Source organism: Pseudopodoces humilis, chromosome 1, assembly GCF_049639895.1.
Source record: "Pseudopodoces humilis isolate 2021_Gansu_Grassland_sample_001 chromosome 1, ASM4963989v1, whole genome shotgun sequence".
Lineage (NCBI taxonomy): Eukaryota > Metazoa > Chordata > Aves > Passeriformes > Paridae > Pseudopodoces > Pseudopodoces humilis.
This window is the reverse complement of record NC_142200.1, coordinates 11,626,730-11,647,247: the sequence shown is the minus strand read 5'-3', so window position 1 is coordinate 11,647,247 and position 20,518 is coordinate 11,626,730. Positions and strand designations below refer to the sequence as shown.

The following is a 20,518-nucleotide window of genomic DNA, read 5'->3' as shown; positions in this document are numbered from 1 at the left end:
GGAGAACATAGCTCATGAGAAGTAGCTAAGGGTCAAGCAAATAATCCAGAACGGCCACTGTGAGTTAAGAGTTAATTTCAGCTGGATCAGGAGAACAGCTTGTGTTGGTTCAGACAACACAACTTGAACATCAAGTGAATGAAATTTCAGTTTTGATGGAAAACAGTTTACAATTTCAGCAATTAGTTATGCTGAAAATCCTAACAGGCCCCCACAACTCAATGATAAAGGGCAACGTTTATAGGCAGCTGCAGAAACTGTCATGAAGGCCACGACAGGTGCTGACCTGCCCTGTCCATCTGGCAAGGGAAGGGCTCAGATAAACTTGGCTACCACATCATGCACCCTCCTCAAGTGTGAGGATGACAGCAAGCTGAGTGGTGCAGGTGAGTCACTTGAGAGAAAGGATGTTGTCCAGATGGATCTGGACAGGCTGGAGGCCCATGTGAACCCCAGGAAGTTCAACAAGGCCAAGTGTAGGGTCCTGCACCTGGGCTGGGGCAATCCACAGTACCTGTGCAGAGTGGGGGATGATTGGATTGAGAGCAAGAGGAGAACCTGGGAATACTGGTTGCTTTATTGGACATGAGCTGTCACTGTGCACGTGTCACATCTGCTCTGCTCTGCTCTGCTCTGGTGAGACCCCACCAACAGTGCTGCACCCAGCTCTGGGCACACACCCTGCAGGGCCACTAATTGCCCTCTGTAGTGACTCAGGATCTCATCTGGTTTTGCTGAGGCCTTCTGGATTCCCCTGTTGCCCTCCCGTTTTGTCCTATTTTGAAGGAAGATGATCAAGGTGGGGCTAAAAAGCTTAAATAAATATAGCCTATACCAATTTCCAGATTATCTTCAGAAGTGAATTTCTAATTAAAAGTGATTTTTTGGGGATGTTTAGACTTTTTTAAGAGTGGGAGGGCCTGTGGAGGGCAGCAGGGGCCTCCAGCTGGTCCCAGCAAAGCCCAGTTGAGGCCTCAGAGAACTCTGGAAAGCAGTTAAGTCCCCATGCGGGCCCCTGCAGAGCCTAAGAAAAGCCACAGGGTTTTCTGAAGGGCAACTCTGCCATGTCATTGCTGTGGAGTGATGAGGACACTCCATCAGGGCTGGTTCTCTGCATGTCCGCACATGGGGAGCAGAGAGCAGGCAAGTGCCACTGCCCAAGGGACTGTTGTGCACCAGGAAAGGATGTTTTACAGGGCACCAGGAACCCACAGCTGCCCCTGTGTTCACACCCTGGAACTAAGCTGGATGAATAGGCTGGGCTTGGCCAGGATTTTCCAGAGAGTCCCCATATCCCTTCCCCAGCCAGAAGTAGCCCTGCAGGTCTTTCATCTGGTGTCCAGTGAGTAAGTGCTGCCCATTGAGGTGGTTTGGAATGTGCATCCTGGTGCCCAGACATACAACTCCCACCAGATCCCACTTGCAATTGCTGCTCACACTGGAGGCACCCAGAGGAGGCTGTGCTTGCTGCCTGTGAACCTGAGAGCATTTCACTAATTGTTTCTTCCACAGGCTGCTTCCAGTCACTGGGACTTCACCTGACTTCCATGACTTCAAATATCATGGAGAATAGCTTGGCAACTACACCAGCCAATTCCATCAGGGCTGTAGGACACGTCTCACCAGGCCCCACAGACTTAGGTATGCTCAGGTCCCTCAGCTGCTCTCAACCCTGATCTTCTCTTACAATAGGAGGGACTTTGCTTCCCCAGTCCCTGCCTTGAGAGCCATAGACTCAAGAGGCATAAGAGGAGAGGTTGCCAGTGAAAACTGAGGCAGAAGATTCATAGAGTAGCTCAGCCTTCTCCATGTCCATTGTTACCAGTTTGCCAGTTCTTCCACAGACTGCTGCTTTTTTGGTTTTTTTTTTTCCTCTGCAAGACAGACAATTCCCTGGTCTTACTCTGTTACTCTTCCTGGAAAACAAAGACCATCCAGGTGTTACTCCTCCCTCAACCATTGCACACCATACTCCTTCTCCTTTTCCAGGACCCTCACTGCACCTTCATTCGTGGGGAGGTGATAGAGCAACAGATCTTGGAAATTATTTCCAACTTGTCCTGTGATGGACAAGAAGGTGATGGAGAATAGTGAGCAGGGATTTGCCCTATGAGGCAATTCTGCCTTAAAATGTATCACATAGGAGTCAGGAAGGTCAACTGGCTCATATCAAAACAACCTCCCCAGGACCAGTGGTCCAGGGTCTCCCCTCCAGCATTCCAGCCACTCATCCTGACACAGTCCTGTGTCCTGATGCTTGATGGCAGTCCTGAAGTACTGCAAATTTTCTTCTAGTTTTCAGAATTTCTGTCACCAGTGAACCCCATGTTACCCTACCTATTGAACCCCTCAATGACTGTCCCCAGTTTTAGTTACCTTCCCAGGGAGTGTGGATCCTGCAAGGGCAATTGGGTGAACTCACCAAGTACTGGCTGTGTCATGTGCCATCACCACACTCACCAGGTGGGGAGCCCATAGAGTCCCACCTGGTTCCCAGACTGCTATCAAAATGGGTTTGCTTGCATTTTTCATCTAGCTTGTGTATGTGTACCAGAAAGAAGGCAGGAGAAGTTGGCACTACCTAAAACCCCTTTGCTACTGCCAGCAATAAAGGTGCCTCCAAGCTGGGTGCACAAGCAGGACTCCATGTTACAACCCTTGATTCCTCATTTTTACAATGACTGCCTGCTGATGAAAATAGAGAATAAATATTTTTTTCCCTTTGTTGCCTTGTGCAGCCTTTGCTTTTTCTTTGTTAAACTACCTTTATTGTGAACCACAGTTTTTTTTCTCTCCATCTTATTTTCTCCTTCCCTGTGGTTCTGGGGGGGAGGTGTGATAGATCATCAGGGTGGGCACCTGGCAGCAGGCCAAGGTCAACACCCCACCCAGTGACAAGATGACAGGTTTTAAATTGAAAGAGGGTAGATTGGACACAAAGAAGAATTTTTTTATGATTAGGGTGGTGAGGCGCTCAAACAGGTTGCCCAGAGAAGTTATGGATGCCCCATCACTGGCAGCGTTCAAGGTCAGGTTGGATGGGGTTTTGAGCAACCTGGTCAAGTGGAAAGTTCCCTGCCAACCTCCCAGGCAGGGAGGTTGGAACTGGATGACCTTTGAAGTTCCCTTCCAAACCGAATCATTCGATGATTCTGTGATGAAAACTGTGTTAATGTTACTAATTACAGCACTAACACATTCCTTCACCTTAAAGCCAGCAGCATTCAAACACTCAATAGCAAAACACATAATGGTGTTTGTAGACAGCAATCATTTCAGGAGCATCAGAACCAGCAGCAGAGGGTCCTTCCCAAAGCACCTGTACCACAAGCAAGCGTTAAAATAACAAAATCAAACCTCAGTAACTGTTAGTAGATTCTCACTTTCAATTTGCAATACTAAAATTTGCTGTTTAACTTAGAATGGAGTACTGATACATGTACTCATACCAACAATAATATCATAAAAGCCAAATCATGAAGAAATCTATTACAGACAGATGTAAAATTATGCAGAACATAGAAGCAACAATGAAGCATTCAATGCAAAATGGAAATGCAAAGCCCCTCCTGAGACATGATCGGAAACAGAAAACTGGAGTTAGATGAGGCACAAAAAAGGGAGACAGGCCAAAAAAGGAAGAACCAAAGTAGCTGAGATGAGAGATAACCAGGCAAAAATGGGACAAAGGAACATTCTATAGCCCCAGTGCAATAAATGCTGGTTATTTGGAACAGTAACTATGTGACACATTCAGAACAGCATTCATCTTCTTTTCTTTGCAGTAGTTCAAACCAACATTTTTGTTTTATTTTTATGTTTTAGAAAATAATGCCTGTTCTTAAGAGCTACCACTTGTCTTTAACTCCTGGAGCCAGTGGGGAGTTAACCTTTGTGTTCCTGGCTTAAAAGACAGTGTCAAGTCAAACAATCTGCACAGACAACAAAAAGTTTCCAAATCACCTTGGCTAGCTGCTGTGTATTTTGGACATCTCAGTCATAAAATGACAACTTTGGCAAGTATTTAATTTGCTGCTAAAACAGTTCCAATGCTATTTGTGAAGCCAAATAATTTGGTGAGTTTCCATTAAATGTCTATACAGACCTGGCCCCACAAAAGCTGTGTTCTGATGTCCTAACAGCTGAGAAAAAACAAATTACAGCCTTTTTATGTGGCTACTCATGACCTCCAGTTTAAGAAAGTGGGAAATGTCCATGTTTCATTTTTTTGCTGACATATTTAGCATTAAGCTTTCCACATTTGCTGTCTTTGCTGTAAGATTCTCCTGTTGATGCCAACATTGTAATTCATTTACAACACATTGTGGACAGTCTCTTCTGAAGAATTACGACACCTCTTAGTCTTAAAAGCATCCCCAGCCCTTCAAGCAGGCTTCATTGCCACCTGACTATAGCGCTGCACAAACGCACACAAAAGTTTCCACCTAGCAAAACATACTCATGACTAAACCAAATCTTCTGTGGTACATTCTGAGTGCACTAATGCTCACCCAAGGATACTTGCCAAGTCATCGTCTTTTGTAACCAGCTGACCAGGATGTGGTTTAATCACATTAACTCACCAAACTATCAAATTTGACGTGGCTAAAGGCAACATTCCATTTTTCTGGAGAAGTTTCAGTCAACTTAGCAGAGGGCAGAACCACACCAAGAGTTCAATCTCTTCATCAGTCACGCAGACGAAGGGATCCAGTGCATCCTCAGCAAGTTTGCAGATGACACCAAGCTGAGTGGTGCAGTTGACACACCTGGAGGATGGGATGCCATCCAAAAGGGACCTGGACAAGCTCAAGAACTTCATGAGGTTTAACACGACCAAGTGCAAGATGCTGCACCTGGGTCAGGGCAACTACCGCTATCAATCCAGACCACAGGATGAACAGACTGAGAGCCCTGCTGAGACCTGGGGGTGCTGAGAGGCTGGGCATGACCCAGCCATGGGCACTTGCAGTCCAGAAAGCCAAACCTGTCCTGGGCTGCATCTAAAGCCCCACGGGCAGCAGGGTGAGGAAGGGGATTCTGCCCCTCTGCTCTGCTCTGGTGAGGCCCCACCTGCAGTGCTGCACCCAGCTCGGGGGTCCCCAGCACAGGAAGGACATGACTCTGCTGAAGTGAGTCCAGAGGAGGCCACAAAAATGTTCAGAGGGATGGAGCACCTCTCCTATGAGGAAAGGCTGAGACAAGTGGTGCTCTGCTGCTTGGAGAAGGTGCTGGGGGCATCTCACTGGGCCTTTCCAGTACATAAAGGAGGATAAAAGAGAGCCAGAGAGGGACTTTTTACAGGGGCCTGTAGACACAGGGCAAGGGAGAATGGATTCAAACTTTAAGAGGACAGATTTACATTAGATATTAGGAAGAAATTCTTTGCTGTGAGAATGGTGAGACACTAGAACAGGATGCCCAAGTCTAGTGAAAGGTGTTCCTACCTGTGGCAGTGGGGTTGGAACTAGATGATCTTTAATGTCCCTTCCAATCCAAACCATTCTGTGATTCATGACAGGTTCCCTAATCAGTATCTCAAAGTTTTAAAATTCATCTAGAAGTAGCAGATACAATTCACACATGGTGAATTATCATTCAATTGTGAATTATTTAAGGTTTTGGCACTCTTTAGTACTCCAGAAAGAAAACACTGGAATACATGAAGAAAAGGGGCAGAAAAGTATGTCTAAGAACTACATCCATCCATTATAGAACACTTTTACAGAAATCTACAGGAAAATTAAGTCTCACAGTTTAAGAGAAGATGGGGAAGAGCACACCATGTATGTCTGAATTGTTAACTATTTCAAGTGAAAGAAACAGGAGGATCTTTGCCCTCTTCTAGACGTCCAAAGCACATAGCACCCATGCTTGAGAAAGCAAAGTGTTGTCACTATCAACTGAAAGCACAACAGAAGGAGCTGGATGAGGCAGAAACAACACTGTCAGTTTTCACAGCAAAGATCTTCCTTGAAGGCTTTAACAAAGGATATGCTCTGACTAAACACTCTTCAGTACATATAAACAACCTTGTCAGTTTTTTCCTTCTTATCTAAGCACACTGAACACAACACTATAGCTTGTTCAATGCTTGCAACCAACACTTGGCTTCAGAAAATCTCCTAGTTTTTAAGTTAAACATTTATTACTTAGATTTCCTTCCTAAAATATATGGAAGTATTGTTATTGACAACTGCTAAGCATAAATATATTAGAGATTTCTAGCTATCCATCTCTGAACAGGAAATCACCATAATGTAAATCAAGAAATATTAAAAGAATTACTTAAGAAAATGGCTCATTCTATGGCTCTAAATGCAACAACATTAAATTTGATACCACAAAACTTTAAAATTTGACTTCAGAAAGGAAGCTTCCATCCCACTAGCATTGCAGGCCTCAAAAAAAATCACAGGCACTTCAAACACAAATTGGTGAGGAGTATGATGGAGAGCTACCTCTGAAAGCTGAAAGCTTGATTTTTTGTTTTCCTTATAATTTTAAATACAATCAGTGAACGAAGAAAAGGATGCAAGGTTAACGGTTTAAATCCAGAGATTTGTATCTATTCTTAAAAGAAATACAGTAAGAATTTTTAAAAAAATGTAATATGAACTTTATTGCATGTATCATGCCATAATCATTTAGAAATACAAGAATAAATACAACAAAACATCTATGTTACTGTAGGTGGGATATAAATATCGGAATAAAATTGTCTGTCAAAGTGGCATAAATCATCTTGGAGATTACCAAACCATTTAATTTCAAATTCCATGACTGAAGCAGTCACCAGTGATGACAATGCTGAAGGGCCTATGCATTTTACCTCACCCTGAAACTCCTCTTTTAGTTTTTCTGGTATAAGATCCTGCCCCATAGCCTGCAAAAAGAGTAAGAAAGAAGGGAATCATGAAGACAACTTGCAGAAAGAAACCCATCAAACATGGCATTAATAAAAGATCTTTACATGCAAAGCCCCTGTCACATGAACCACACACCATCCTGGAGAAGTTTCCAAGCCATGATGAAGTTGCCTGCCTTGGCATTCTGCATTCAGGGAGAGCTGAGACCAGAGCTCAGCGCTGCACCACCCCTCCAGCTTCTGGCTGCACTTGCACAGGAGTGTTTCACTCTGAATAGCAGCAGAAATCTGAATGCCAGCTCTGCATTTAGTGCTCACCTTGCATCAACACTGAACTCCTCCTGGGGCAAGCAGTTCTCTTGTCCCAGCAAGGGAAGCAAGGAGAGAAGTTTCTTTTCCCAGCCTTTCCCAACCCTGAGGTAGCCTGTGTGCTACTGCCCACTCATGGATGCCATCCCTCCGACTGCCTGCAGCCCAGCAGTGGCTTGGCTGTCACTCACTGAAAGCTGTAATGCTGACAGCAAAGTTAGAATCTCACTGGCTTCATTTTGATCCTTATGATAAAAGTCAGAAGCTCTTTAAATAGCACTAAAAATGTTTAATCTCTATGAAGAGATTAAATGCAATATTGCTCTCCTCTGTTATGTTTTTTAAACTAGAACCCAGTACATTAGACAAAACAAAGAAATGCAAAATAAAGTCTCTTTCTGGAAATATTTAATACTTTTTATGCAAGTGTTTAATATTGCTGTGGCCATCAAAGTAATCTTCACTTCCATTTCAAACTAGGGATTCACTTTGGGGCATCTACAACTCCTGAGATAAAATGTGCATCCCAGGAAATGCACAGTGCTGATGCATGTGAAAATACAAGTCCAGTGAGAAACTTAACAATGCTGCACATTCCTGAAAGGCTAATCTCAGCAGATCAGAGATCCACCTGTGTGACGCAGGCCAGGGCTCTACAGGCACCTCTGTCAGTTCCAGATAACACCAGTTCCCCATGCTTCCTGGCACAGGTAATTAGCTAGGGGAGTGTCATGCTTTGAATCCACACAGAGAACTGAGACCCTGCAATGAAACATCCTCTTACTTTAGTCACCAGCAGCAAGGAGTTTTCATCGAAACCAAGTAGAGCCACTTTGTCATCAATTTCCTTTTGACTTTTTCTGTTATTCTCTAGCACAAAGGACAACTGTTGCGACTGGGTAAGCTGAAGTAAAAGCCTGGAATGAGAAAGGCATTACATTGGTACAGCTGGGAAAAGAGTAAGTCAGCAGACCTAAAACCAACCAAAATGTTTAATACTTTCATTAACACTTTTAATACTTTAAAACAGCTCTTCTTCCTGACTTTTGCGTACTGCAAAGAAGTCAATACACCTGTATCAATCTACCATAGGTATTGTATTTCTGTGCTATAAAACTACTGAGAAGTATTTTTGAAAAACAATATGCCAATGGCTCTGGTTGCTCTCTGCAAACATTTTTGTGCCCATATATTCATCACACCATTCAAAAGTGAGGATCGGACCTGTGACTCATCAGGTGTCCCATGTCCTTACTGCAGCCTAACAAGAAAGCAGCACACTTTAGCCTATGGAACCTGAAAAGCTACAAATGTGAGTGTTTGGACAAATATCAAACGTCCTCCCCACACAGGCCAACCCTGGATTATTTCCTAAAAGTGTTCACCAGTTTTAGGTTCCAGGCAGTGCCCCAGAAGTCTCAACCATGAACTGGTGAAGGTTACACACTCTGCTCATGACAGAGGTTGATGTCATGCAGGGCCATCACCAACTGCTCAACCAGCAGGAACAGTGGCATTTTCCACAGTCTTCCTCATACAAAGGATATGAAGGTAAAACAGGTTGGCAGAGGAAATACCCAGGTATCTATATATTTGTCTCAAATCCACTGTCAGACAGATTAACAGTATTATGCTTATTTTGCACTTCTAGGAACACAGAGACATATTGCATGATCTCCTGTGAACTCACTGAAATTCACAATTATTGCATTATTGCAGGGATAAATACCAGATTTAGAGAATTTATTAGGGTCTAGAGAAGAGCCACAAAGGTGATCAAAGGCCTGGGAAGCCTGCCATTTGGGAAAAGGCTGAGAGAACTGGGTTTGTCCAGACTTGAGAAAAGAAGGCTTAGGGGAGACCTCACCATGTTTCACTATTTAAAGAGTGGCTACAAAGAAGATGAAGACTCCCTTTTTACAGGGAATCACATGGAAAATATGAAGGACAATAGGTATAATGTTAATGCTGGGGAGATTCCAACTGGACACAAGAGGAAAGTATTTTACAGTGAGATCAGTCATTGGAATAATCTCCTCAAGAAAGGAGGATTTCCCAGTGTTGGACATTTTTAAGATTTGGCTAGACTGGGTGCTGGGCCATCTTGCCTAGATCATGTTTTTGCCAAGAAAGGATGACCCTTGAGGTCCCTTCCAACCTGGCATCCTATTATTCTACAATACTTAATAAAGGCACCATTAGCACTTAGCAGTGTTGTTACTGAAAATGTGTTTTATTCAAGCTTTATGCAAAAAGAAAAACAACAATCTTTTTTATCCCATTTACTGAAGTTAAGTGAAGCTGGTGTTATAATAATGGTGTGCATTTTTAAGGAAAAGATCTCAAGATCTGGGATGAAAACTTTCATCTGAACACTATAAACATCAAAATTTACAAATATGAATATCTTGGTGAAAACTTTGCTGAATTTACAGATGGTTTGTTGGTTCCAAGTAAAAATGTAAAGTATTTTTCATTTACTAACTATTTTTGTTTTGAAATTTGCATCAATACAGTATAAAAAAGAATGAAACTTCAATGAAAATTAAACAAAAAAATACTCCAATTTTTTTTCAAAACTATGAGAGTCAATTATTAATGATGCATTAACAGAGAACCTTATTTCCTACAAAAAGCAATACTAACATCCCTTTTCCAGGTGCAACTTACCCTGCACATACATTTATACAACATCTACATCCCACTTAAAGTCCAGACCTAAAAATATTAGACAATGTGCATAAACCTTGGGCAGGGGAGAAGCTTATCCTGGACAAGTATATCTGCAAATATAAGCCACAGTAACACTCTGTGAAACTGTGCAGCCAAGCAAGGAAATGCCACAATTTATAACTGTCTCAGTTCTGAACCATACACACTGAAACAAGCAGCACAAATTATTAATATAAATGTACCTTCAATATTCACTATCAGTACTAAATCAATTAACTTCTTCCAAGGAGCAATTAAAGTCTTTGTCTCTTAGTCTGAGTACAGTTAAAAGCTACTATTTGGGCTTTTTTCATTTCTTAAATCTTGCCCCAGCAGGGCAGTTATAAAGTGTTCTCTGTAAACATTTCTGGATATTGATAAGATGCCTTTAAAAACATTCAGTGACTGATACATTACTGAGAGGCAAGAGGGGGAAAAACCGTCCAAGATTATTTTAACAAAACCAGTTCCTAATTATCTCTTTGAAAGATTATGTTTTGGGGATTTTTGCTGTATGCAGGAGTTTTAGGAAGAGGGAAAAGAAAAGGAAAGAACATTTTAATGCAGCCCTGTCAATCAGCTGTCACAGAGTTCATTTTCCAGCCTCATCCATTATGCAGATTGGGGTATTATTATAAAATACATTTTCACTCAAGCATGAGGCTTCAAGCAAATAAGACAGGTGGCACTTGCAGAAGGAAGACTGGCTATGCCTTCCCTTTGGGGCACTTCTGCTACTGCATCTTTAATACCAGACCAGGTCTAGCAGGAGCATTTGTTGAAGAACAGACCCTTTTGTATATAATTACTTGAAAAGATTCACATTATAAGCTCATTAAAAAATTCTACTTCTCAACCATGCATGACACTGGTTTACTCTTTCCACTCAGATTCAGACTCTTCACAGCTACCACACTAAATAGATTTTGCTTTTTAGATCTGAAGCAACAGTAGTGTGTTTCTAAGTTAGTGTTGCCAACTCTGAAACAAACATTTAAATTGAAAATGCAAACTGAAAACAAACATTTAAATTGAAAATGCAAACTGAAAACAACTGGGAAAAATATGCTTTACATCATTCTTGACTGAGAGAACTTAACATTATTCTAAGAATACATAGAGTTAGTTACCTTGCTCTAATAAATGAGGCACATGCTTTTATCCCAACCTTCTTTAACATGTTCTGCTTCCAGGACTTGGAGTCTGCACATTTATCTTTGTCTGTCCGCTCCAGCTCTCCTGAAGTGCAGAGGAATTCTTTCACCACTTGGCTGCTGGGACAAGTCACTGCATTCTCCTCCTTTGTTTCTGCAGCAAGGCTGAACCAAGGGCCTTCTTTCTGGCCATCACATCTGTGAGGCTGCAAATTAATCTCTCTGCCAGTCGATGTTCTGAAACTGCTATTACTTACACAAACCTCTTCAGAGTGATTTAGATTTGCTTCTGGAATGACCAATGGAGACAATTTCTGTAAAAGGCTCATATAAGCTTCAGCAAGTAATTTCCAGAACCAGGGATTGAAAGGATGTAAGCAGATCAGTTGCTGCAGACACATCATCTTTTTTTCCACATTTTCCAGATCCTGGTAAATGGAAAACTGCAGGTTGAGAACCGTCGTTAAGTGATCTGTGTTAGTAGCGCTGTTTCTCTAGAAACAAAAGATAATAGATTAAAAAGGAGTAGGACAGAATCATCCTTCAGAGCCTAAGAAAATGTCTCCCTGAATAATGACATACAAATATCACAAGGTAATTTTTAAACTTTACAAAATGGTGCTCTTAATTTAAAATGATACAATAGATCTTGCAAAATCAATCTGACAGCATTTCCTCTAGCTGCCTTGTCCCAGTCTGAGAGGCAAGAAGGTCCTAAATGCTGTCATTTGTTTATTTGCCTTTGTAGTGTTCTACAGCTGCCTTTCTTTGCATCATAAATACCTTTTATATAAAATAAAAAGCATCAATAATATTCCAGCAGACTTCAGAGCTGCTGGACTTTTTCCTTTATGGGAAAAACTCAATTTCTGGCTAGATACTCTTCTTGGTGGCAGTTTGGCAGCAAGTATATGGAAATAAAAGGGAATTTTGAACTGTCACTCGTATAGTGGAAAGATTTTAGCACTCATTTATTCCCTTTCTTATAATTCCTATTACATTGCATTAATTCTGCCTGGCAGAGCATGATATTTAGTCCCTTCCAGGACTACCAGTTTCCCTGCACAGGGAGCTCATTGTGGTACAGGGTGTTCCAGTTTCTAAAGAGTGATTATATCTGCAGTGACAGTTACCCTCTGTTTACCAAATACTCCGAGTACTGAACATCCTGAAGGATTATACACATGAAAATTATTTTTCCAGAAAATGGTCAGTATAAAAGAACCATTGGCAATGTTTTCATATTCAAAGCTTAAAAGAAAGACTGCGTTATTTACCATTTTTTCTGCAATATCCAGAGCCTCCTTGTGCCTACCCAGGCGAGATAAACACCGAGCCTGGCCCTCCTGGACATCGCGTCTCATTGCAATGTTGCTGGCAGGTAAGAGCAGCAGGCACTCCGAGTATTCACACAGGGCTTTCTAGGAGTGTCCACAGGAAGAAAAGCAAACAAAACAGGGAGAGATTTGCATTTAAAAGCAAGCCTGACAGCACTTTAAGACTACAGTCACAAAGGAAATTCAGAACCTGAAGTCCACACATTTGCAGTTCTCCAGACTCAGGTACTACCTGTAGGCCCAGTACTACACAGCCAAGTCTAGATGGTGATGAGCAGCCACAATTTTAACTCATGCTGAGGCCCAAGCAGGATTCACCACACATCTGTCCACCCCTCTCCCACCAGGCTTGATCCAGAAGGGATCATCTACTGACCTGGGTAATACGTGACACAAGTCATCTTTCCCCCCAGCTCAATCTGAGTGCTCATCCGAAATCTGTGGGGCCTTGTTTCAAAACCATGACATTCTCCATGGGAAGGTTTGAACCTCAAATAATCAGTAAGTCAGAGAATACCACAAAGAAGATGAATCTCCATTGTTCCCATAGGCTGGTTTTAATGTATTTGAAATAAATATTAATTGGGCTAAAGAAAAAGGCAAGAACGAGCAATACTTCTGCAGCTTAATGCTCAGGGCACTCACCAGGACTCCAATTAACATTTAAATACATTAAATTAAGTATTCAGTGAAGCTAAGTCTGGAATCTTGATTTCTCTCCCTTTGTGTAAGTGCTCAGAGAGAAGACTAAACAGCAGTGCTCATTCTCCCATCTCTCAAAATCAGTATTTAATTATTCCTTGCAAACTTTAATGGTTCCAACAGAAAGAGCTAGGAGACACACCCTAAATAGTTCCTAGCAAAACGGCTGAAATATTTTTCTTTCCTGATGCTGAGCTCACATTCATCCTTGAGCAAAAGAGGGAGCTCCCCTCTGCTCAGTGCATGCAGCAGCCACTGGTGAAAATGGAGCAGAGGGTTGAGGACAACCCTGTTTGCCTTGTTATGTGACAAAGGGATATAACCTGGCAAGGTTCAGGTATTATGAATCCCAAGCAGATTCTACAGTCACCTCTATCCTAAAAATGGGCACAGCTTAGATCTCTGTTGTCCTTGACATTTCCTATCAAGTGGCCTATCCTAAAGTAAAAAAAAACTGACAATGAGAGAAGAGATTACTACCCCTATTTTACATATTTCCAGCCCCCTTTCTAAGGTCAATAGTTCCAAATCAGTAATTTTATGTGCAATCAAGCTCTGGTTCTTGTTCCACCAGAGATCTAGGTTAGCAATAAAACTGAAAACATTTCCAACATAAATCATTGCAACAGAAAAGAGTTAGGAAGCTATAGTCTATTTTATTTAGCAGAACTGAGGAGGTGTTTTTCTCTCCTGATTGGGAACCACAGCAAGGAGAAATCTGCTTCTCTTGGAGGTCAGCAGCTATTATCTGACCATAGCCTGAGTCAGTTCTGCTATCAGCACCCTTTTATGAATCCCTTCAGGACATCTCAGCTGAGACTAGAAAATCTAGTCAGGTATACACAGGGCTGCAGTAGTGCTGGACTAACATTAGGATGAGTGACAACTAAGGTACAAGAAGATCTACAAATCCAATGGGTTAGGAGGAAGAGTAGAGTCAGAAGTCACCTGGAGGGCTTTGAAATCTGGGAGCCTGTAATGCAAACCATAGGAAGAGGGAAGCTACACCTGAAACAAAGCCTGGAGATGCTGATTTCGACAAGAAAACAAGGTAATGAAGGCCTAGATCCTGCAACTAGGACTGCAAAAGGCAGGAGAGCACCGCTGATGAGGAAGGCGGCTCAGGACGCACACAGTGAGGGCAGGTGTGGGACCACCGCGGGCAGGAACAGACACGGGCAATATCCAGGCACGGCAAAGGTACAAGCGGCCTTCCGGAGCGAGCAGAGGCGGCAGAGAAGCGGCACAAGCCACGCAGAGGCAGCTCCGCGACTGGCAGGAGCCTGACGGCCACTACCGCTTCCATCTGACAGCGGGGGGAGCTCTGAAAAAGGTGACCCGCAGCCACGTGGTGCCAGCCATCTGACAGCCTTTGTACGACACGGCATCATCCCCAGGCGCTGAGAAACCCACATGCCAAACTGTGACCGTGACTTCCCCGGCCACACACCCCGCTCTACTCGCGGCCTCACACTCCGCTCTGCTCGCGGCCTGACCGCTGCCCTCCTCCCGCCCGCCCGTCTGCAATCAGTTCCGGGGCAGCGCCGCGTTCCTGCCCAGTTCGCTCCGGGCTGGATCGTGCCAGGACACAGATGTCGTCCGCGGCCCGGCCCTGCCCGGCCCTGCCCCGCGTTCTGCCCGAGCTCCAGGAGCGGGATTAACGCGGCACAGCCGCCAGACCCGCAGGCCGCGGTACACGATGTACGTTCACCCGGGCGCAGCACATCGGGGACTGCAAGGCGCCCCAGTCTGTGTCCCCACATTTCCCCGGCCCGTGCGAGAGCCCTGGAAATACCTCGAAGTCCCGCTGCCGGAACGCCCAGTCCGCCCGGAACTTGCTGGTCGTGATCCCGCCGGCGCCTTCCCCGCCGTCAGCCGCGCTGTGGAACCACTGCGGGCGCAGAGCACACACAGAGCCGTGACGGGCCGCGGAAACACTGCGGGCACGGAGCACACACAGGGCACACAGCACACACACACAACACACACAGAGCACACACAGACCCGTCGCGGCCCGCCCTCCCGCCGTCCCGGCTCCTCACGCGGGGCTCGCAGTGCCTGGCGCCGCACCGAGCCCCGTCCCCGCCGCCCTCCCGCCGCTCCCGGCTCGGCGCGAACAGGGAATCCTCGAACTCCGGGCCCAGCGCCGGCTCCATCGCCACCGCCGCTCCCGCCGGCCCCGCTCCGCGCGGGGGGAGGAGTTCGGTCACCGCTCACCGAAAGGGAAGTGCTTCGCTAAAGAGCTGAACTAGGGTCCCGCGCCTTGATAAACTAACTGCGTGATTGCGGAGGTGCTCTGTTAGCATCTCGTTCTGGCGACTTTGCATAGCGTGAGTGGGAATGTGTTCTGGTAACTTTTCCATTTGGTTTCAGTTCTGTCTCAAAGTAGATGTGTGACCTGCTCTAGGTGAGCCTGCCTTGCCAGGGGGTTGGACTAGATGATCTCCAGAGGTCCCTTCCCACCCTAGAAATTCTGTGATTCTGTGAAATTTCAGGCTTTACACGACAGGCTTTCCCAGAGCACTCTACACTGAGCTATGGGAAACGGGGGCACAACAAAGCGAAGACCGATCACAGACCTCCTTCAGGATGTCAAGATTCACCCGGCTGCTCATGGAGCGCTCTACAAGCCCCGGCTGCCTGCCCTGCCTCGTGGTACTACTGTGCACAGTGTGCTGTGTTTTAAGGCTACGGCTGTGCTGTTTCCTTGCTCCAGTCTGTCCATCCTGGATGGTCCATTTTGTTCCATCTAATCACCACACAGGTTTGGAGAAGGTGAGCTGAAAAGTCATCCTTGTACTTCCCTAGCCTGCAAAATGGACTGATGAAATTTTTAATACCAGAACACCTTTTGAGGCCAAAGCAGTGCTTGTATAGATGATTTTAAACGTTTCCTTCTAGTAGACATGTAAAACATGTGGTTTGCTTTTGTAAGGGTTTTTCTTTCTGTGTGCTTAAAGTACTCTTCCATACCAGCAGGGCTGTGACTGGATGTAGTATGACCTGGCATAAATGCCAGGGTAGAAACTCAACTTTGGTAGTTGGATTTGATCAGAAAAATAAAAGCAGCTTGATGTTTCTTTTGCTTGTAAACTTGATGTTTGGCAAACAAGCCCTCCAGCACAGAAGAAACTGGTGAGGAATTAAGTCTTGAGAGAACCAGGAGTTTGCTTGTCAGGCTTCAATCTTTCTGTTAAAAGTATCGAAGTAGGTGAGGACAGTCACTTGTATATGCACATCAAAACCATCTGGCTTCCTCCTGCTTGCAGACCAGGGCAGGCAAAGCACATGTGGAGGTTGGCACAAGTGTCAGCACCTGTAGTGCTCCTCACATATACTGGACACTTGTTGTTTCCCCCTACTCCAGGACTGCACGCTGCAACAGACCGGTGTCTGATTAACAAGGCACAAAAATCCAGAAAGACAAATAAGCACAAATGAAAAAGAAGAAAGCCCCAAAAAAGAAACATGACTAATCAAAGTGAAATGTGGCCACAGCTCAAAGGAAAATACAAAAGGCAAGGCATTCCCAGGGGCAAATCCCACAGCAGCTGGTTGGTTGCCAGCTTGGATTGCAAAGTCCTTCAGGGCTGGGGGTTTCAACCATCGATTCTTCTGATGGTCTACAAAAGGCTCTGTGTTGCAATGCAGAGAATGCTTTTGTCTGGTAAATTAGTGATAGGAGAGCCACAATTCCCGAGTGTCACACAGGGGGTCTAGCAGCTGACTGTGTGGTTTCAGTTGTAAGTCATGGGCAAAGTACTGCCTCTCTTCTTCATTACTTCTTTGCCTGGCTCCCTCCTGCCCCTGCCTCCCCTCTAGACATTTAAAAAGCTCCTCATATATTAGTTACAGAAATTAAAAAATGCAACTTTAAGAAATCCCTCTGCCTTGTCAGCACTGGAGGTTTGCTCAATTTCTCCTCTAAGATCCAAGTTATCAGTGTAGCTGCCAAAATAAAATTCTCACTGTACTTAAATAAAGCTGTTTGCCTGAGTTTGCAAGGCATGATTTGCCTTGATGCTGTTAGCCTTGGCTTCACAGAGGAGAAAACATCATCCCTGGAAGAGGCAGTTTTGAGGGGGCTCAGATATACGAGCCCTACAAGAGCCTGTGTTGCTACAGCTGCGCTATGTAGGTGGCTTCAGGGATAAAAAGAAGCTATAGATGAATGTCTCCCCAAAGGCAGCCAAGGTCGTACTCCACTGCCAGCCACCAGCTCGGCACATGAACACTGGACCAGTAAAAGTGGGCTCCAGTAAGTTGTGGCCTCCAAGCAAGTTCCTGCGCATCAGCAAAGCCATTGTGGCTGCTCACACGAGCGTGCCTCGTTGTGGCAGTGGTGAGGGGCTGTGACCCAACTTCACCCTGGATGAGCGGGAGCAGGCAAGCCAGGGATAGGCCAGGGTGCTTTGTCTAGCAGCCCAAGTGAGCCCAGAAACAGCCCAGGTTGTGAACACAACTCCTGCGATAGGCAGGGTTTTTCTACGCTGTCCTACTTCCTTAATCTGGAATTGGCCAGGAAAAGAAAATGCAGCATGGAAGACAGAGTTTGTCTAATCCCCTTCTTCTCCCCATTTTCCCATCTACTCTGAGGCAAAATTAATTCAGAAGAATCCTTCTCCAGTGTTACTTTAATTACTGATGTTGTTATTTGTATTGTGATAGCCTCCATGGGTCCTAGCCACAGTCCAGTCACTCTAATGCCAGCACCAGACACCACAAAGGCTTTAGAGACCATCAGACACACACAGCAGAAACAAGAAACCTCAGTCAGCATCTAGGGCCCTATCTTGGTAGGCACTACCCAAACACATTGGCCAGGAATGATGCAGCTCACATGGCCTTATTAAAATACACTGGAAAGCAGCTGCCTTTGGAAAAAAGCAGAAGGGAGAGTAGTTCTCTCCTTTAAGCAAGAGAACTGCCTGTAGTGAAGAGGCCAAATAAGGCCCACAGGCAGCATTCCTCAGATGGGGTGGCCCCTGAATTAAGTGGATTCTTCCAGACATTGTGAAATATTCATACCTTGAGGGAAGATTATTTTCTTGTTGGATAGTCATAACGTACACCCTTCCCTAAACACACTCATGAAAGAAGAGCAGCTCTTTATTTTTGCTGACATTGTCTCACTGTGTCCTTGTCTCTTGCCTTTTTTTTAGATTAAAAGTTCTTTACAGCAGAAACCACCTTTCATCTTTGCATGGTGTCACACATAAGTGAGCATTGTCCATGACTACTGGAAGGGTAATACAAATAACATGTCATGGTTTGGGGCAGACAGAGGTTAGCACTACTACAAACTGCAAACAAAAAAAGTTCTGATGAGCTCACATGAACTCTAGCATAACTTATAATGATGACAGTAAGTTCTAGTTCTAGTTAGACACAACAAAAATGGAGTGGGGAGGTGAGGAGTGCATTGTGGAAATCAGAGAATGAACTGTTTGTTGTTAATATAAGTCAAAAGCTTCTTAGGGGTCCTTAGGACAGACAGGAGAAGATGCATCCCCCAAAAGATGGTTAATTTTCCTGCTCTGCCTTGAAACAGTACAACCTTTCAGGCCCCTGGCAAGCCATATTAACTAGGCCATAATCCATCCCCCTCAGGCCTCACAAAACCCAATAAATTTGTTATTGCCAAAAGGGTGCACTGCACACAGATGTGTTCAGCTATTAATGGGTTTTGCAACTATTTTCTGTCTAGTAGGATAAATGATGAGCAGAATGAGTATGCCCTTGGGTTTGACCAGAAAGCTGTCAAAAAGAAAAGAGGAAAAAAGCTTTCTGGAAAGATAGAAAGAAGAAAGTGATAAAGTGCTAGAAATAATCCTAGTGATCTTCCCAGGCAAGCTTACACATGTCCAGTACTGATGTGGTCATGTGTCTGAACTGTTTCACTCAGCCATGTAATACAAGCATTGAGATTGTACCTTGCTGGTCTATGAATACAAAAGTCATGGCAAAGGGTGGTACCTTCAATCTACTGCTCTAACTGGAAAAACAATCAACAGAGCCCTAGGGTTGGGCACAGTGAGGTTTGCATGTCTCCTTCTACACCCTTTTTTCAGTTTTATCAGTTTTTCTGAAGACTCATTAACTTGCCTTGGCCATTGTTAATGCTTGTTACTTAATTGCTACTTACGATGAAACAAGGCCGCAGAGACCACAGAAGATTCCTTACTTCTCTAGCTTAAAACTTTCCTACTGCAGTTTTCAGGACTGGGCAGGACCAAACAACACTGGTGGCAACTCCTCTAGGACACCATTTAAGACCTTTTTTGTAACATTGAATAAACTGAGCTGACTTACTACAATATTGCTGTCTAGCAGGAACAAAGAGAAACAAATCAAAATAATTAGAAAAAAAATAAGCTACACTGAAGAAATATACCCAGGGCTTCAGGCCTGCCCTTCAGCAACCCTCGAAACTTACAGGTTTTTTCAGGCCTTGCTGTTTTTCCATATGGAGGCTGCCTCCACATAGGAAACAACCAAGCTGTTGATTGTGCAGTGTCTTGTTTCCCATACAGCCTTTGCACCACTGGAGAGGACGAGTGGAAACTGCTATTAAATTTAGCTTCTGTGTCTTATTGCCTTATACAAGTAGCAGTGCCTGAAGAAAGCGTGAGTCACAGTAGAGGGAAAGCACTGCTCAATGAACACGTGCAAACAAAATGCAGAAATCCAGAATGGACTTTGCCCACAACTGCTCCCTTCCCCCAACAACTGCACGTGAAACTCATTTAGAATAAAGAAAACTGTAAAACACACAACAATTATGCAGTTTTTTACTTTGTGGTATTGCTAGGAAAAATGATGAACCCCTTCCATAACAGAGCATCTGTGGGGCTCCAGTTCTGCATATTGTGGGTGCCAGGTGTGATACTTGCACAGAAATTCTTGCGGCTGGACTTCATCTGGAGGCTCTGGTCAGCTGCTGGAAACTCCAGAATTGAGAGCAGTTACAACTGCAATACTACTTGTACCATCTCTGGTTCAGAACATGTCACTATTACAGGCTATTTTGTGGGCTCTCTTCCTTGTTAGTCTCTTAAGACAGGCTTTACTGAAGTTGTTTTTTTCCTCTCTGGCTCTCATTTAGGAAAACTGAATATCACTAAGAGGAGAATTACTGCCAACACTGACCTTTATTTTCACTCAATGACACAAATCAACTAGGTGTGACACACACTTTCATTCCCTTTTTCCATATTTTCTTTCTTCTACCAAATATTTTAAGGTAATGAAGATCAGCTCAGCATTGAACCTGTAAAGATACACACACGGGAGAGAAATTAGTCACAATGCTAGTAGTTCAATATAATAGCAGTAGAAACATATATTCTAATATTTCATTTTAAGGTATTTGAAGTGCAACAAGTCATTTAAATGTTAGGAACCACCATCTGTCTGAGACTAGGGACCTCCGCCAG

General features: G+C 44.1%; 2 protein-coding genes across 3 annotated transcripts in view; both read right to left on the bottom strand.

Moving 5' to 3' along the window:
- Positions 1-6,601: 6,601 nt before the first annotated feature.
- C1H8orf76 (chromosome 1 C8orf76 homolog) lies at positions 6,602-15,263 on the bottom strand. Of its 2 annotated transcripts, none has more exons than XM_088055375.1 (6): positions 15,087-15,263; positions 14,878-15,019; positions 12,321-12,464; positions 11,020-11,537; positions 7,962-8,094; positions 6,602-6,886 (listed from the first exon to the last, which is right to left on the bottom strand). In XM_088055375.1, exons 1-6 carry the CDS (start codon positions 15,236-15,238, stop codon positions 6,680-6,682), a joined length of 1,296 nt encoding a protein of 431 aa, XP_087911501.1. In that variant the 5' UTR covers positions 15,239-15,263; the 3' UTR covers positions 6,602-6,679. The 2 variants fall into 2 exon arrangements, with proteins under 2 accessions (XP_087911501.1, XP_005517441.1); XM_005517384.3 differs by having other exon boundaries at positions 14,878-14,973; positions 15,125-15,263.
- A 4,978-nt stretch (positions 15,264-20,241) lies between these two features.
- The window catches only part of ZHX1 (zinc fingers and homeoboxes 1), a 29,115-nt gene continuing 28,838 nt past the window's right edge, over positions 20,242-20,518 (bottom strand). Inside the window, exon 3 of the mRNA XM_088055210.1 lies at positions 20,242-20,352. Within this exon, the coding sequence (XP_087911336.1) occupies positions 20,280-20,352 (73 nt within the window). The 3' untranslated portion in view covers positions 20,242-20,279. The remainder of the gene's footprint in view (positions 20,353-20,518) is intronic.

Excerpts from the sequence above, each read along its gene's own strand:
- C1H8orf76 (XM_088055375.1), bottom strand. The coding sequence starts at position 15,238 with ATGGAGCCGGCGCTGGGCCCGGAGTTCGAGGATTCCCTGTTCGCGCCG. Across the intron at positions 12,465-14,877 it reads TCCGGCAGCGGGACTTCGAG|AAAGCCCTGTGTGAATACTC; the intron begins GTATTTCCAGGG and ends GGACACTCCTAG. Across the intron at positions 11,538-12,320 it reads TGGATATTGCAGAAAAAATG|AGAAACAGCGCTACTAACAC; the intron begins GTAAATAACGCA and ends TTTTGTTTCTAG.